General features: G+C 39.8%; 1 protein-coding gene across 3 annotated transcripts in view; it reads right to left on the bottom strand.

Annotated features, from left to right (window-relative positions):
• The window catches only part of SENP5 (SUMO specific peptidase 5), a 65385-nt gene that overhangs the window by 9345 nt on the left and 36968 nt on the right, over window positions 1-19072 (bottom strand). For 2 of the 3 annotated variants that reach the window (XM_032298146.1, XM_032298145.1), the window contains exons 6-9: window positions 17662-17739; window positions 6445-6582; window positions 1970-2053; window positions 194-244 (exon numbers count right to left, since the gene is read on the bottom strand). In XM_032298146.1, coding sequence (XP_032154037.1) covers window positions 194-244; window positions 1970-2053; window positions 6445-6582; window positions 17662-17739 — 351 coding nt within the window. The remainder of the gene's footprint in view (window positions 1-193; window positions 245-1969; window positions 2054-6444; window positions 6583-17661; window positions 17740-19072) is intronic. The other variant, XM_032298147.1, reaches the window with a different exon arrangement.

Raw genomic sequence — 19072 nt, 5'->3', positions numbered from 1 at the left:
CAGGTCATTCTTGGTCCCTGGAAGGTGGTTCTTCCTAATGATAACATCTGAAAATGCAGAAACTACTGCTCTTCAGCAATAAAGGGGAGGGACCTAGCATCATGTACACATACGGGAACTGCCATAACTCCCCTCTCAACCCAACAAACTCAATTCACACATTATAAATTCTGAATAAACAGTATTTCTTTACCTGGAGCACAAAGACTCCACAGTCACTGTCATTTTTCTGTTGTGGAATACACTGAGGGGAAAAACAAGAGAGTCATTAAAATAAGATAAATTACTCCTCTTAAGAAAAACTCCTTTATGGAAAAATGTGCAAAAGATAGGAAACTTTTCTCTCTCCAGGACAGCTGGTATATCCTTTGATATTTCAAGCATCTAATTTTATGGAGGCACCTGGCCACATAAAAAGAGCTATCAAGTGGCAATCACAATTGTAGAACAATGTTTTACCTAAAAATGAGAAATGGGAAATCAAATGTAAAAACCTACTCTAAAAACATGCATTTGGATCAGGGTTCTGCTATCAATTCACTGACAACAGAGTCAAAATGGAATTGTGGCTGGGAGAACACAGGCCTGGCCTCTGGATGCTAGGATGGTAACAACTCTGCTGAGCAGTCTTCACTTTCAATCTCACATCACACAACCCTGTCCTATTCTTTGAAAGAAATCATGAAGGTAAATAGTATGGTTTTTGTTTTTTGGGGTTTTGAGACAGGGTCTCACTCTGTCGCCCAAGCTGGAGTGCAGTGGCGAAATCTCAGTCTCCTGAGTTCAAGCAATCTTCCTCAGCTTGCCAAGTAGCTGGGCTAATTTTGTTTGTTTTGTAGAGATGAGGTCTCACTATTGCCCAGGCTGGTCTTGACCTCCTAGACTCAAGCAATCCTCCCACCTTTGCCTACTAAAGTGCTGGGATTACAGGCATGAGCCACTGTGCCCAGCCAACAGTATGTTTTTAAAATAACTGGTTACTGTATTCTGCCCAAAGTGGGAATACAGAAGATCCTGACTAAATTTAGAATACCTAGATTTTTTAGTCAAGTAAATTCAGTGAATTTACCAGCTCTGGCTTGAACTGGTATACTAGGTTATTCAAAACACAAAACTTAAGCTTAATTTTAAAATTCAGCATTGATTCAGTTTAAGGATGAACTAATAAATCTTGTCTCTTTGGGTTTGGCTTAAAGGTTTGTTTCAAGACCCTGCCTATAACATGTGTCAATGATCCAGATGGACCTGCGTTCAAGGACCTGACTATCAATAGTTTTGATGTCCTTTGGGGAAAATCACACCTGGGCTTCAGTTTTCTCATCTAAAAAATAAAGATGATGTTTACTCCTAAATGTGCTGTCTACCTCCCAGGTTATATGGATCAAATGAGCTCTAATGCACAAAAACACTGACGATACAGCGCAACCATAAATGGAAGACACTGGTATTTACAACAGGAATGAGCAGCTGTGCCTGGGCACTCTGCCCCACAGTTTGAATGTCATGGGCCAAACATGGCACTGCATCCAGACTGTGCTGAGACTGAAGCTCTTGGGCTATTTTCCCCACATGCCTGGCAAGTAGCCCAGTGCACTTTCCCCCTCAGTGGATCCAAATAGTCATTTCAGCATTTCTCTGGGTCTATATGGGTCATCTAGAAATAAGAGCCAAGACACAAGAGGCAAGTGTCACCCAAAAAACATTTTTTTTTTCCCCAGAAAAGCAAATACATCATTAGCAACTGCCTCAGGGAGGAAATGACTGAAGTGATTTGCTCCCAGGAAGCACTGGGCAACTAAGCAGCAGATGATGAATACTAAACTGAAGTTTATTCTCAGCTGCCTCCCTAGAGCCTCCAGGCTCTCCTTGGTAGCTCTGTCACCAGTCTTCAAATGTTCCTAAAGGCACCCACCCTTAGATAATTCCATCCCCTGGACATGCCTGGATTTCATTGTTATTACATACTTACCTTTGTAACAGCAGTCTGCCAACCCTGAAGAAATTCAGGTCTATTTTTTTCTCTGGCTTCAGTCAGCAAATACTTTCTTATATTCTGGTTAAAAAGAAACCACAACACAGATGCTGTGTTCCATCAGTTGGTGAAAAATGGAACATGCCCACAGCAGACAGAAGCAAAGGAGGAGGCTGTGGCCCCATAATTGGGAAAAGTATGCATTAAGAAGCTTGGAACAAACTTTTTTTAAGACATGGGATCTTGTTCTGTCACCCAGGCTGGAGTGCAATGGCATGGTCATAGCTCACTGCAGCCTTGAACTCCTAGGCTCCAGAGATCCTCCTACTTCAGCCTTCCAAGTAGCTGGGACTACAAGCGCACACCACTGCTCCCAGCTAAAGCTGGAACTTTATTTCAGACTCTTCATTTCATATTGTTAAGGAGGACTCATATCTTCTGTATTCAAGGTATGTACTAAGACTGTGGACACTGGCATTTGTTTAATCAGAACATTTTTTGAGATGGTTAGCTAGCCCTTCCTAGCAGTAAGTCAGCTTGCTGCATTTGAAATGTACATACTGGCAAGTCAAAAAGAAAGTCTTTATCATTGCCAATGCTCAACAGAGGAAAGGAACCCATTGCAGACATCATTAATAACTAAAACTAAATGAAAAACATTCCAGCCTTACATATTCTGATATACTCCTTATTTTTGAGGATTGCAGTAAAGGTTAACATTCAGTTTCTGAAAAGTTATACTAAAATTCATTCTGAATACTAATATGGTCAAGTCCAGTTTTGAAATATCTACCAAGATGAAGTCTGCTGAAGTTTCAAAATGTCCCCAAGGCCCTCAACCTCTGTGCATATCTCTCTTCACATCAAGAGTGAAGTCAGAGGTTATGTGAATAACCCACTCCCATCCCACCCCCAACAAAAGGTGGACTGGGGCCAGATGTGGTAGCTCACACCTGTAACCCCAGCATTTTGGGAGGCCAAGGCGGGAGGAACACATGAGGTCAGGAGTTCAAGACCAGCCTGACCAACACAGCAAAACCACGTTTCTACTAAAAATACAAAAATTACCTAGGCGTGATGGTGTGAGCCTGTAATCCCAGGTACTCTGGAGGCTGAGACATGAGAATCGCTTGAACCTGGGAGGCGCAGCCATGAGCCAAGACTGGGCTACTGCACACCAGCCTTCCAGCCTGGGTGACAGAGACAGATTACGACTCAAAAAAAAAAAAAAAAAAAAAAAAAAAAGTGGACTGGAAGCCACCTCTTCAGAAGAAAAAATATATGGTGAAAGCAAATACTTAACTAAGTATGAGAGCATGTTGCTCTTCTCCCTTTAAACAAGTTCTCAGAATAAGCAGTATATGTAAATTCCTTTTTTTTTTTTTTTGAGACAGAGTCTCACTCTGTTGCCAGGCTGGAATGCAGTGTTGCAATCTCGGCTCACTGTAACCTCCACTTCCTAGATTCAAGTGATCCTCCTGCCTCAGCCTCCCAAGTAGCTGGGACTACAGGTACCCAGTACCACACTCGGCTAATTTTTGTATTTTTAGTAGAGATGGGGTTTCACTATGTTGGCCAGGATGGTCTCAATCTCTTGACCTCGTGATCCACCCACCTCGGCCTCCCAAAGTGCTGGATTACAGGCATGAACCACCATGTATAGCCAGTATATGTAAATTCTTAAATAAAATATAGGCAAAAAATATTTGTCCTTAAAAATGGTCATCACACTCAAAATGTACTGAGCCTCTATAATGGTTCAAGTGCTGGGGACACTAGTGAATAAAACTCTTGTAGTCTCTGCTGTCATGGAATTTACACATTTATGTGGTAACTGTTTAAATTTTTCATCAATTCTTTGGAAATATAGGCCCCTAACTCTTAGTTAAGAGCCACTTCTACAACCCCCACATCCTCTTAAAACAAATAACAGCTTGACCCCACCTGCCTGGATGACTGACTGTACTTGGCTCTAAATTACTTCTAGCTATCACCAAAAAGAAGTCTGCTCTTAAGGTCTTTTCGTAAATGTGCAAAATTATTAGGCCAATTATAATTTTGCTGAAAAGGAAAGAACTCTGCAGGAGGGCTTGGGCAAAAATTCAGAAGATGAATTTTTCAATGACTGTGCAGAATGTGACTTTGCAGGTCCTAATGATTCAGAATCGACTTAGAACCCAACTGCATGTTTTATAAACAAAATCCTGTTTAATCATCATTTACTCCATGAAGGCAAATGTCTGTCTGGACCCTACGTGACTCCTCAGCATCAGTGCCTGGCACAAAGCAAGAGGCACATGAAATATTTCCTAGATGAAACAATTTTCCTGACACCTCTGCTGTCTTCTGCCTGTCAGAATCTGATTCTTAAAGGCACTGATATGGCTGCACTTTTGGTTATATCTTTGCAGCTTTGTCTAGGAAAGAGACAATATAGACAGGCTCTGGTCAGTATGAGAATATGCTGGTTGAGAGATGGGCAAGAATTAGGGGAAGGGAACTGGAAAAGAATGCTCACAACTGGTATTGTACCAACTCTTCTGGGCTGGAGTTAAGAGAACTCCTCCCAGGAGGCTTCTTGTTTTCGGGATTTTTCCTGGATTTCTTGGAAATGAAAATGTGAATTTGGAAAACTTGATTTTCCTCATAATTTGCATTATACTTAATTTTTAAATTAAATGTAAATTAAACAAATAATTCAAGAAAATATTCTCCTTGCTAGAAAAAAAAATCCCAAAATAAGGCCAAAATATTCTCCTTGTAATTAAAATATCCCAAATAAGGCCAAATCCCCTTTGAGTCCTACTTTTCTACAATTACCCAAAGGTAATAATCGTTGATATAAAAAATGCTAAGATCCCATCTTTTTACTTACAAATAAATATATATATTATGTGCCTACATATACACATGCATGGATTTGTATATATACACATGCATGGATTTGTATATATACACATATACATGTATTTTTTTCTGTAAATGTATTATCCTGTATCATTCCACAACTGGCTTTTTAAAACTCTATGCCTTGGACATCTTTCTATTTGAGGACTTGAAGGTCTACTGTATTCTTTTTAACTGCTATGGTCAGTTTAGTAGCATGGGTATACTGTACCACAGTGTATTTAGCTATTCTCTCGATAGAGCTAAACTGAGATTGTTTCATTTTGCACTATTATAAATAATGCTGCCATGAACATCCTAGTACATGCCCCATCCTTATGTGCATATACAAGCATTTTTATGGATACCAAGAAATCAAACTGATATGCAACAGAATTTGCATCTTTTAATTTACAAAGCACTTAGAATTGATGAGAACTGTAGTTATCCCCAAGTGGCTGTATCAACAGATACACTCCACCAGAAAATACACGAACGTCTATTTCCTTACGCTCACATAAACACTTTAATAGCATCACTTTTTCTAACATAATAGGCAAAAAATGTAACTGATGTAGTTTTAATTTGCATTTCTTTTATTTCTGGTGAGGCTGAACATCTCTCCATGTGTTTTTAAATGGTTATTTGTATTTTTCCTAAAATTTACTGAATTAGCCTTTGACCATTTCTATTAGGTCCTTTTATCCTCCCCTTATTCATTTGCAGGAGTTCTCTATGTATTCTGGATAATCATTGTCTGTTATTTACATCATAAACATTTTCTTCAAGTCTGCTGCTTGTCTTTTAAACTTTATGATAGACAGAAGTTTTAAATTATGAGGTGGTTAAATTTATCAAACTTGTGATAAATGTCTTTTCTTTGGTTCCACGTAAGAAGTCCTTCCCCACTCTATGAACATGGCATTTTCTATATTTCATTCAAATACTTTTACAGTTTTGTGTTTTACATGTAGGTCTCTCTCTCCCATCTATTCAGATTTCTTTTAAGTACTTAAATAAAGCTTTAAAAGTTTTCATCATAAATAATTTCCACATTTCTTGCTAGGGCATATTCCTGGGTTTATTTATGTTTTGTTGCTTTTATAAATGGAACCTTATTTCCAGTTACATTTCCTAGCTGGTTCCTGATAGTGCAGGAAAATCCAAAAACCTACTGATTTTTCTTGATTTTGTATCACACTATCCTGTTGAATTGTTACTAGCTGAACAGTAATATTTTGTCAATTGATTCTCTTGGGTTCTAATTTATTCTACAGGAGTTATTTTGAAGATACAAGCCAATTTTAGCTTTAAGATAATCCAAGAAAAACAATTTCTAACCACATTCAAGATGTAGTTTTAAGGGAAAAGCAGAGAATATCCAAGTAGAGTATCTCAGAGTGGGATCCGGATCTGAGACAGATCCTCTCCTCAGCCAGAATTCCTCGTCCAGTCCTTTTCTCAGCTAATATTTTAGAGGATTTTCATGAAATAAACTGTTTTGACTGCTGCTGTTCTATCTAGAGCTAAGATGCTATTTGGCCAATCATAAAATAAATGAAAACATAGGCAGTATATTAACTTACCTCTACACAAAACTTAAAATGAATGCCTTGGGAATCATAAAATGAAATAATTCGATTAGAGAGTGTCACAGTAATGAGAGACCAGTGGACTTCCAGATGAATAGGAATCAACAGAAGACTCTTTTTAAACAAATCCACCTGATCAAGAAAAGAGAAAGAAACGCAGCCATCACCACAGGCTATCCACACCACCAAAAAACAGCAGCTTCCATTTGCTGACCTTTCAAGCTGCACAAGAGCAAAAAACTAGGAAGCAGTGAACCAGAATTTGAACCCAGGTCTTACTCTAAGTCCATGCTTGTAACTGCTAAGCTATATAATATACAACAATAATACAAAAATAAACATATACAAAGTACAATTTTCTAATCTACTAAACCTGTGTGTCAACTGCCTGATACGATTTGGCTCCTTATTTTTATGCTTACCTCATTTTCTCATGTACATATTTAACCTGGATTCAACTCTTGTTTAGCAAGGAATCACAGTATTAGAAAACGGTATTAAGGGGCTAGGCACAGTGGCTCACACCTGTAATCCCAGAACGTTGAGGGGCTGAGGCAGAAGGACTGCTTGAGCCCAGGAGTTTGAGACCAGTCTGGGCAACAAAATGAGACTCTGTCTCTATAAAAAATAAAAAATCACCGGGCACTGTGGCTCACGCCTGTAATCTCAGCTTTTAGGGAGGCAGAGGCGGGAGGATGGCTTGAGCCCAGGAGTTCAAGACCTGCCTGGGCAATATAGCAAGACCCCGTTATTTTATAAAAATAAAAAATAAAAAAATATATAAAAAATAAAAAATCAAGCCAGGTTCAGTGGCTCACACCTGTAATCCCAGCACTTTGGGAGGCCAAGGTAGGCGGATCACTGGAGCTCAAGAGTTCGAGACCAGCCTGGGTGACATGGTGAAACCCTGTCTCTACAAAAAAATACAAAATTTAGCTGGGCGTGGTGGTGTGCAGCTGTAGTTGCAGCTACTTGGTAGGCTGAGGTTAAAAGGATGGCTTGAGCCTGGGAGGTGGAGGTTGCAGTGAGCCGAGATCACGCCACTGCACTCCAGCCTGGGTGACAGAGCTAGACCTTGTCTCAAGGAAAACAAGTAAAAACAAAAAAATCAGCCAGGTTTGGTGGTGCACGCCTGCAGTCCTAGCTACCTGGGAGGCTGAGACAGCAGGATCACTTGAGCCCAGGAGGTCGAGTCTGCAGTGAGCCATGATCACACCTCTGCATTCCAGCCTGAGACCCTAAAACAGCATGTACAGACTCTTTCTGCAGATATGGTGTAAGTAGCAGTTAAGATCATGGGCTCCGAAGCAAGTCTGTTCAAGTTCAAATTGTGGCTCTTCCACTTATTGGTCAGATGATTCTGGTAACTTCCTTAGCTTCTTTGCAACTTGATTTCCTCAACGAATTAAAACGCATACAACAATAGTACCTACCTTATGAAGCTTTTAAGAGTAATAAACAAATACGTGTAAAATGCATAAAGCTTTGTTTAGCACATTATAAGTAGCCAAATACCTTAGTTATTATTATGATTACTCACTTGGGTCTCTCAAATGTCAAACTTGAGAAAAATGTCCTCGATAATACTTTATGCATCTTTTATAATCCCAACACATCCTTTATATCATAATATGTATCACTTTACAATCTAGAAATGCTTGCTACTGCACTCAAAATTCCAGTTGTCGAGTGGGAGATAAAGTAGTGGGTGCTGCAAACACATTTGTAAAAGAGCGAATGAATTTCTCTTTTCAGGTATTTTTTTAGAGTAACTTGGTGATTACTTGGGTTAAAACATTTTAAACTACCTCAAATTCTCAGAAACTAATTTCCCAAGATTTCCTTCTCACTTTCTGATGTTCAAATAATGTCATGCTCTAAATGAATTTTCTACAAGTCTACATGACCTTGGAGCAAATCATTTTAGCTTTTCAGTTTCTGCATCCATAAACTTGGGGGAGTAATGTGGGCAGAAGTAGTGAAAAGAATAAACAATAGTCCTTTCAGATTAAAAATTCTGAGTATCTGTTTTTTTTTTTTAATTCCAAGTATCTAAAACAAGGAATCATATTTAGAATACAGTAGTTAATAAAACCAGATTTATATTCTTCTCAAAAAGTAATGTTTTCTTCATTGTAAAATAGATTTCTGTATAAGAATTAGAAAATACAGAAAAGACACACTTCATGTATCCTTCCAAATCTTTTTCTTCTTCTAACACATTAACATATACATACATACAACTTTATACCAGTTGAGTATCCCTAACCCAAAAACCTGAAGTCCTTCAAAATCTGCAACTTTTTGAGTGCTGACATGATGCCACAGACTGTCCACAGGAGTGGCTGAGATAGTGACACTTTTGCTTTCTGATGGGTTAATGTACATAAACTGTTGCATATACAAAATTATTAAGAATATTATAAATTACCTTCAGGCCATGCATCTAAGGTATATATGAAACATAAGTGAATTTTGTGTTTAGACTTTGGTTCTACCTCCAAAATATTATATATATGCAAAGATTCCAAAATCTGAAAACGTCCAAAATCCAAAACACTTCTAGTCCCAAGCATTTTGGATGAGGGATATTTAACCTGTATACATAATTAAGAAAAACGTGCATGATAGACTGCATCATTGACTCCAATTACTTGTTGCCCTCCCTATGATAAGATAATATAGGCCTGCCCATTGCCATGTGACTTCTCTGCCCCTCCCAAAGAGAGAAGTGTAGTCCTGTCATGTGATTTGCTTTAGTCAAAAGGATGTAATAAGCGGAAGTGAAGTTATATCATGATCAAATTGAAACTTTAAGAGCTACCATGTGAAACTGCCATGTCTCAAGATAGGTGCTGCTCCTTCAGTCTGCTGCTGCTCATTCACAGAATAAAGAAGAAAAACCATAGGATCATCTGCTTAGATGCAGGAAAGGATCATCTGCTTATTTGATGAAAGTCAATATCTACTATGATTTAAAACTCTCAGGAAAATAGGAATAATAGGAAAGCCTACAGCTGACATCATACACAATAGTGAAAAACTGAATGCTTTCCTTCTAAGATTGAGAACAAGGGAAAGATGTCCTCTCTCATTACTCAACATTGTACTAGAAGTCTTAGCCAGTACAATAAGGCAAGGAAAAAATGGCATATAGATTGCAAAGAATGAAATAAAACTGTCACTACTTACAGACATGACTGTCTATGAAAATTTCACAGAATATACAAAAAAGTTCCTAGAAGTAGTAAATGACTTTGGTAAAGTCAGAGGATACAAAGTCAAAATACAGAAATCAGCCGGGCGCAGTGGCTCACACCTGCAGTCCTAGCACTTGAGGAGGCCGAGGCGGGCAGATTGCCTGAGCTCAGGATTTCGAGACCAGCCTGGGCAATATGGTGGACCCTGTCTCTACTAAAATACAAAAAATTAGCCAGGCATGGTGGCAGGCACCTGTAGTTCCAGCTACTGGGGAAGCTGAGGCAGGAGAATTGCTTGAACCCAGGAGGCAGAGATCACACTACCCAATCTCAGTGAGCTGAGATCCCACTACTGCACTCCAGCCTGGGCAAGAGAGTGAGACTCCATCTCAAAAAAAATTACAAATGATGCTGAGAAAAATTAAAGACCTAAATACATGCAAAGATATACCATGTTCATAGACTGAAAGGCTTAATATTATTAGATGTCAATTCTCCCCAAACTAATGTATAGATTAAACACAATCCCAATCATAATCCAGCATGCTTATTAAACAACAGAGTTTGACAAACTAATTTTAAAGTTTACATGAAAATATAAAGGACTTGGAATTGCCAAAACAATCTGGAAAAACAACAAAGCTGGCAAACTCACAGTGATTTTGAGACACATTATGAAGATACAGTAATACAGTGTAGTGTTAACATAAAAAATAGGCATCAGTGTAAGAGAACAAAAGTCCAGAAGCAGACTTAAACATATATGGTCAGTTGACTTTCCGTAATGGTGTCAAAGCAATTAAATTGGAAAAGAAAAATATAATAAGAAAAAAAAAAATCTTGATCCCTCCTTACCTCACTTCTTATATACAAAATTCATTGAGATGCATCAGAGATGTAAATATAAAACTGGAAACTACAAAGCTATTAGAAGAAAACTCAGGAGGCAAATATATTTTAGACTGGACATAGAAAGCAGTAACTATAATAGAGAAAATATAGTAAATTAAATTTCATCAAAATGTAAAACTTCCAGTCATCAAAAGACAGTTAAGAAAACAGAGAAGCCATAGACTGAGAGAAAACAACAAAGCACAGACCTGACAAAGAACTTATATCCAGGGCCGGGTGCAGTGGCTCAAGCCTGTAATCCCAGCACTTTGGGAGGCCGAGGTGGGTGGATCACGAGGTCAAGAGATCGAGACCATCCTAGTCAACACAGTGAAACCCCATCTCTACTAAAAATACAAAAAATCAGCTGGGCATGGTGGCGCATGCCTGTAATCCCAGCTACTCAGGAGGCTGAGGCAGGAGAATTGCCTGAACCCAGGAGGCAGAGGCTGCGGTGAGCCGAGATCGCGCCATTGCACTCCAGCCTGGGTAACAAGAGCGAAACGTCCCAAAAAAAAAAAAAAAAAAAAAAAGAACTTATATCCAGAACATAAAAACATCTCCTACAACTCAATAATAAAAAGATAAACAACCCAATAAATGGCAAACAATATAATAGAGACTTCACAAATATGATATACAAATTTCAGTTTTGCAAGTTGAAAGTTTTGGAGATTGGTTGCATAACATTGTGAATATACTTAACACTACTGAACTGTACACTTAAAAATGTTAAGAAAGTACATTTTATTTGTATTTTATATAATTTAAAAGTACTCGGCCAGGCATGGTGGCCCATGCCTGTAATTCCAGCACTTTGGGAGGCGGAGGCAGGCAGATCACTTGAGGTCAGGAGTTTGAGACCAGTCCGGCCAACATGGTGAAAACCTGTCTCTACTAAAAATACAAAAATGAGCCAGGTGCGGTGGCAGGTGCCTGTAGTTCCAGCTACTTGGAAACTTGAGACAGGAGAATCGCCTGAACCCAGGAGGTGGAGGTTGTAGTGAGCCGAGATCGTGCCCCTCCCCACCAGCCGGGGCAAAAGAGGGGAATTGTCTAAAAAAAAAAAAAAAAAAAAAAAAGTACTCAGTACAGTCTTTCGTAGGAAGCACTTACCATGATAACATATGTAACAATACAATTTTTTAAAAGATACAAAAGGCCGAAGACAGGAAAAGCACATGAAAATGTGCTCAATGTCATTAGTCACCAAGGAAATGAAAATTAAAATCACAATGAGACAGTATTATATATACCCATTAAAATGGTAAAATTAAGAAGAAGCCAAGCATAGTGGCTCACATCTGTAATCCCAAAACTTTGGGAGGCTGAGGTGGGAGGATATAGTAATAAATACCGTATAGTGTTAGCATGAGAACACAGACAAACTGAAAGTTGTATATTATCTGTTGTGAAGTCTCTGTTGAGGCCAAGAGATTGAGAGCAGCTTGGGCAACAAAGCAAGCCCCTTGCTCTATTAAAAAAAACAACAACAGGCCGGGCGCGGTGGCTCAAGCCTGTAATCCCAGCACTTTGGGAGGCCGAGGTGGGTGGATCACGAGGTCAAGAGATCGAGACCATCCTGGTCAACACGGTGAAACCCCGTCTCTACTAAAAATACAAAAAATCAGCTGGGCATGGTGGCGTGTGCCTGTAATCCCAGCTACTCAGGAGGCTGAGGCAGGAGAATTGCCTGAACCCAGGAGGCGGAGGTTGTGGTGAGCCGAGATCGCGCCATTGCACTCCAGCCTGGGTAACAAGAGCGAAACTCTGTCCCAAAAAAAAAATAAAATAAAAAAAAAACAACAATAAAACTAACAAGAATGACAATACCAAATGTGATGATATAGAACAAAGGAACTCACACACATAAAATGCTGGTTGGATTGTAAAACAGTGTATCACTTTGAAAAATGGTTTAAGTTTCTTGAAAAGTTAAACGTGCACTCACCATATGATCTAGTCATCCCACTTCTAAGTATTTACCAGGAAACTGAAAATGTGTAACTACACACAGACTTATGTACAAATGTTACATAGCAGTTTTATTCATAAGAGAGAAAAATGGGACACAACACAAATATCTATCAGCCAGTGAATGGATGACAAAATGTGATCTATCTAAATAATAGGCCACTACTCAGCAACTAAAAGAAATACGCTACTGACACACGCAATAACACGGATGAACCTCAAAACCATTATGTTGAGTGAAAGAAACCAAACAAAATAGTATGAGGCATGATTTTACTTATATAATTCTAGAAAATGCAAAGTTATCTAGAATGACAAAAAGCAGATTAGTGGTTGCTGGGTTAGGGGCTAGGCCAAGAAGGGTTGTACGAAGGATTATGAGGACTCTTTTGGAGGTGACAGAACTGTCCTATAGCTGATTACTATTATGTAAATGATTGTCATAGCTAAGTCATGTAGTATACCAAGGTTTACAACCACTATTTTCCCTTTCTTGTACATTTTTTCACGGTCCCTGAAATTAATTGTCTTTATCTTTTGCTTAGTGTTCTCTGTATCTACTAACTGCAAACTCTCTTCTGGTTGCCTATCTCTCTCTTTTTTTTTTTTTTTTTTGCATTCATATACTTTAGAAATTGTATCAGTATCACATTCTTGGAGCCTTTTTTTCTGTTCCCTTCAGGATTGGTGGTTCTCCAGGCTTGAGGCACATTGTCATTCTGCATCTATTTTTACTGTTATGTTTAGTATTCTCTTTGCCTGACCCTTGTTCTGGATTTCATTGCTTGGATGCTATGTCTTCTTGCCAGAGTACCTCCTCCTGTGACTCTGAGAAGGATGAGAGGTAAATATCTGGATAACTTACATCTCTGAAAACCTTTTTCTGTTAGTTTTTACATTAGTTTCAGTCTGTCATTTTGTGGCACTTTCTGGGAGATTGCCTCAAAATTTTAAATGTTTTAAATTTTTGGCCTGGTGTGGTAGCTCACCCCTGTAATCTCAGCACTTTGGGAGGCCAAGGCAGGTGGATCACCTGAGGTCACGAGTTTGAGACTAGCCTGACCAATATAGTGAAACCCTGTCTCTACTAAAAATATCAAAAATTAGCACACATTGCTGGATGTGGCAGTATGCATCTGTAGTCCAGCTACTCGGGAGCCTGGAGACAAGAGAATTGCTTGAACCAAGATTGCACTACTGCACTGGAGCCTGGGAGACAGAGCGAGACTCCAGCTCAAAAAGAAAAAAAAAAAAAAAAAAAAAGAAAAGAAAAAACTTTTTCTTTTCTGGTTTTTTTTTTTTTTTTTGAGATGGAGTCTTACTTTTGCTGTCCAGGCTAGAGTGCAGTGGTGCGATTTTGGCTCTCTGCAGCCTCTACCTCTTGGATTCAAGTGATTCTCCTGCCTCGGCCTCCTGAGTAGCTGGGATTACAAGCTCCCACCACCAGCTAATATTTTTTAATTTTTTAGTAAAGATGGGATTTCACCATGTGGCCAGGCTGGTCTCAAACTCCTGACCTCAGGTGATCCACCCGCCTCAGCCTCCCAAAGTGCTGGGATTACAGATGGGAGCCACTGCGCCCAGTCAGTGAGCTTTTTTCATACATTATTTGGTCACATACATGTCGTCTTCTTCCTTTTTTTTTTGAGATGAAGTCTCACTCTGTCGCCCAGACTGGAGTACAGTAGTGTGATCTCAGGTCACTGCAACTCCACCTCCCAGGTTCAAGAAATTCTCCTGTCTTAGCCTCCCGTATAGCTGGGACTACAGGCGCCTTCTTTCGAAGACATTTCAAAATGTCTGTTCACATCCTTTGCCCACTTTTTGATGGGGTTGTTTTCTTCTTGTAAATCTGTTTAAGTCCCTTGTAGGTTCTGGATATTACACCTTTGTCAGGTGGGTAGACTGCAAAAAATTTCTCCCATTCTATAGGTTGCCTGTTCACTCTAACGATAGTTTCTTATGCTGTGCAGAAGCTCTTTAGTTTAATTAGATCCCTTTTGTCTATTTTGGCTTTTGTTGCCATTGCTTTTGGTATCTTAGTCATGAAGTCTTTGTCCATGGTAATAATGCCTAGGATTTCTTCTAGGATTTTTATGGTTTGGGGTTTTACCTTTAAGTCTTTAATCCATCTTGAGTTAATTTTTGGGTAAGGTGTAAGGAAGGGGTCCAGTTTCGGTTTTCTGCATATGGCTAGCCAGTTTTCCCAGCACCATTTATTAAATAGGGAATCCTTTCCCCATTGCTTTTGTCAGGTGTGTCTAAGATCAGATGGTTGTAGAGGTAAGGTGTTATTTATGAGGTCTCTGTTCTGTTCCATCGGTAGCAGTCTGTTTTGGTACCAGTACCATGCTGTTTTGGCTACTGCAGCCTTGTAGTATAGTCTGAAGTCAGGTAATACGATGCCTCTAGCTTTGGTCTTTTTGCTTAGGATTATCTTGGCTATACAGGCTTTTTTCTTCCATATGAATTTTAGAGTAGTTTTTTCTAATTTTGTGAAGAATGCCAGTGGTAGTTTGATGGGAATAGCATTGAATCTATGAATCACTTTGGGCACTATGGCCATTTTCACAATATTGATTCTTCCTATTCACGAGGATGGAATATGTTTCCATTTGTTTGTGTCCTCTCTTATTTCCTTGAGCAGTGATTTGTAGTTCTCCTTGAAGAGGTCCTTCACATCCCTTTTAAGCTGTATTCCTATATATTTCTCTTTGTAGCAATCGTGAATGGGGGTTCATTCATGATTTGGGTCTCTGCTTGTCCACTGCTGGTGTATAGGAACACTTGTGATTTTTGCACATTGATTTTGTAACCGAGATTTTGCTGAAGTTGCTTATCAACTTAGTTATGGGGCTGAGACGATGGATTTTCTAAATATAGAATCATGCCATCTGCAAACAGAGACAATCTGACTTCCTCTCTTCCTATCTGAATATCTTTATTTCTTGCTCTTGTCTGCTTGCCCTGGCCAGAACTTCCAATACTATGTTGAACAGAAGTTGGTTTTGAACTCCTGACCTCAAGTGATCTGCCCGCCTGGGCCTCCCAAAGTGTTGGGATTACAGGTGTGAGTCACCACACCCAGCCCAAAGTGATGTCAGTGATGTCTTTTTATATGTTAATGATTAGCTGATGGCTGGCGATTCCTAGGTGGCTTTAGGATAGGGGCTGGTCACCAGAAAGAGCAAGGCAGAATTAGAAGATTGTGACTTTCAGCCCCACCCAACCCCCAACCACTGGGAAGGGAAGAGGAACTAAAGGTTAACCAATGGTCAGTGGTTTAGTCAATTGCCTATGCAATGAAGCCTCCATAAAAAATGAAAAGGACTGCACTGGGAGAGCTTCCAGATACTAAATATGTGGAGGTTCCTGGAGAGTAGTGTGCCTGGAGAGGTCATGGAGATTCCCTGTGGCCGCTCCCCTAATCTCTTCCCATGCATCTCTTCATCCATATCCTTTATAATAAACGGATAAATGTAGGTAAGAACATCCCTGAGTTCTGTGAACTGCTCTAGCAAATTAATCAAACTCAAGGAGGAGAGCATTGGAACCCTCACTTGAAGTCTGTTGGTCAGAAGTTTCAGAAGCCTGGACTTGCAACTGGTGTCTGAAGTGGGTGGCGGGCACTCTTGAGGCATAAGCCCTCAGCCTATGGGATGTGGCGCTGTCTCCAGGTAGATAACATTGGAACTGAATTAGAGGGCAACTAGCCAGTGTTTGCTGCAGAACTGCTTGCTTGCTTTGGTCTTCTGTGCTGACTATTGTGGTGTGACAGCAGAGGAAAAAACAGCTTTTCCATATGAGGCACATAGCAGGTACTTTAATGAATGAAGGAATGCTGCTAAGGACAAACCTATCTATCATTCATACACACACACACTCACACACACCCTTCACCTGCTGTTTAAACTCTCTATTGTCTTCATTTTTATTTTTTATTTATTTTTCTTTTGAGATGGAGTCTGCTCTGTCACCCAGACTGGAGTGCAGTAGTGCGATCTTGGCTCACTACAACCTCCACCTCCCATGTTCAAGCAATTCTCCCACCTCAGCCTCCCACGTAGCTGGGATTACAGGCGCGCACCACCATGCCTGGTTAATTTTTGTATTTTGAGTAGAGACAGGGTTTTGCCACATTGGCCAGGCTGATCTCCAGTGATCTGCCCACCTCAGCCTCCCAAAGTGCTAGGATTATACGTGTGAATCACCACGCCCAGGCTAAACTCCCTAATGTCTTCAAATTGCCCTCATCATCCAAACTCTTTACCAGGGCCTACATGGCCCCACATGACTCGATCCCTGCCTACACCCCTGATCTCATGTGTGTAACACTCCAACATACCAAGCTCACTTCTGCTTCAGGGCCTTTAACATTCACTGTTCCATCTACCCAGAATGCTCCTCTGATCTTCACATGGCTGGTCCTTCTCACCACTGAGTTTTCAGTGAAATGTGACCTCTTCAAACAGGCCTTCCTTATGAGCCTATCTAAAAGAACTAGCCCATCTTCCGCCTCCCTCCTGCTACCCTATCCTCATTACCTTGTATTCTCATACTATGTTCTAATGTTTCTATAGCAAATAGCACTTATCACTCTCTAATTAGAGTACATCATACATAGTAAATTAGGTACATGGTTTTTGGAAATTCTTTCAATTACTTGTATATATATGATTTTATGTATAGACTGTGATATAAAAGTTATTTCTCGTGACGGATCAGTTAACATTTTAAGAGACAGGATCTGGCTATGCTGCCCAAGCTGGCCTCAAATGCTTGGGCTCCAGTGATCCTCTGGTCTCAGCATCACAAGTAGCTGGGACTACAGGTGCAAAGCACCGTGCCCATGCCCAGCACTGGCAAAAAATTTCTGAAAGCCTCTGCTATCTGCTGACCAGCCCACCAGATAACCAAATGATGGCAGCTCTTTATCAGCCCACTGTTCTACCACTATAATTGGGACCAGGAGGCAATTAAGGTCTTTCAAATAGTAAGATTTAAAATAAACAATTTTAAAACTTCTCACATTAAAGAGTCTGTTTCTACTTAACATCAAATTGGCATTAAAGTTCTTATCCTTCCACACAAAGTGGCTTATCATCTGCATTCCAAATTTAGAATAAAGAAGAAATAAAGAGGATACCTTTTTAGTCCATCTTTTTACTCCATTATATCCTTTGGTTACCAGCTGTCTATGAAAAAAGCTGTTGAAGAAGTGAACCTAGAACAGACAACAAATACAAGCAACCAGATTATACTAGGCTGTGCCCAGATTTAACTTCAAAAGAAAGAGATTTTTAAATGTTTGAACGTAAAGCAGACAAAAGGAAAGGAAAAATTTCTTCTTAAAGACAATGATCGAGGTGGCAGGTGGATTACTTGAGGTCAGGAGTTGGAGACCAGACGGCCGACATGGTGAGACACTGTCTCTACTAAAAATACAAAAATTAGCTGGGCATGATGACGGGCACCTGTAATCCTAGCTACTTGGGGGGCTGAGGTAGAAGAATCTATTGAACCCAGGAGGAAGAGGCTGCAGTGAGCTGAGATCATGCCACTGCACTCCAGCTTGGGCAAGAGTGAAACTCTGCCTCAAAATAATAATAATAATGATCAAAATATAGAAAATACATTATATGGTTTACAGAAAATGCTGTTCCAAATTTTTATTGGAATTACCTTACAGTTGTGGTCTATAGTCAGGTTTGGAATGAGACAGTAAATAGATTACCTGAATCCAATCAAGTAGAGAAGCAACCTGACAAATCTTTCCAAACCAGGCGATAAGAGTTGAAAGGCTATGAAAAAATGAGGTAACGATTACCTTGAACTCACAGGAGATGGATTACAAAACTAACTCCATGTGAAGGACATGGATTTAGAGACTCCTGTTGTTATAGTGAACTATAAAAAGGGCTTAGCATGATTATTTCTAGTACCACAGAACTACCTTGGCTGTACAGAGTATCAGGTTTTGCATCCTTGGCTTTGAATTTCTGGCTTATAACTAAGTGGCATATCAGTTCATCTGAGATGGTAAACATATTGTGGTCTTAAACTGCTCATTCGGTAACCTGAAATGACAAACCTGTTCCCTTAGCTCGTGGTTCTCAGAGTGTAGTCACCAGACCAGTAGTGTCAGTATCACCCAGGAACTCGTTAGAAATTTGAATTATCAGGCCTTATCCCAGACCTATTAAAGCAGAAACTCCAAAGGCAGGGTCCAGTAATCTGGTTTTATAAACCTTTCAGATGATTCTAATGCATATTCTTTTGATAGCCATGCAGCTTAACATACAGATAAAAAGAGCTGTCAGACATAGTGGTTCACAGCTCTAATTCCACCATATTGAGAGGCAGAGGTGAGAAGATTACTTTAGGCTCAGAGTTCAAACTAGCCTGGGGAACATAACGAGACTCCCGGCTCTACCAAAAATAAAAATAAATTAGCAGGGTATAGTGGCACATGCCTGCAGTCCCAGCTACTTGGGAGACTAAAGTGAGAGGATTGCTTGAGCCCAGGAGTTTAAGGGGGCAGTGAGCTACGATTGCAC

The sequence above is a fragment of the Sapajus apella genome, unplaced genomic scaffold (assembly GCF_009761245.1).
Source record: "Sapajus apella isolate SASKATOON/1434 unplaced genomic scaffold, GSC_monkey_1.0 scaffold38, whole genome shotgun sequence".
Lineage (NCBI taxonomy): Eukaryota > Metazoa > Chordata > Mammalia > Primates > Cebidae > Sapajus > Sapajus apella.
The sequence above is the reverse complement of the archived record's forward strand: the minus strand, read 5'-3'. Positions and strand labels throughout refer to the sequence as shown.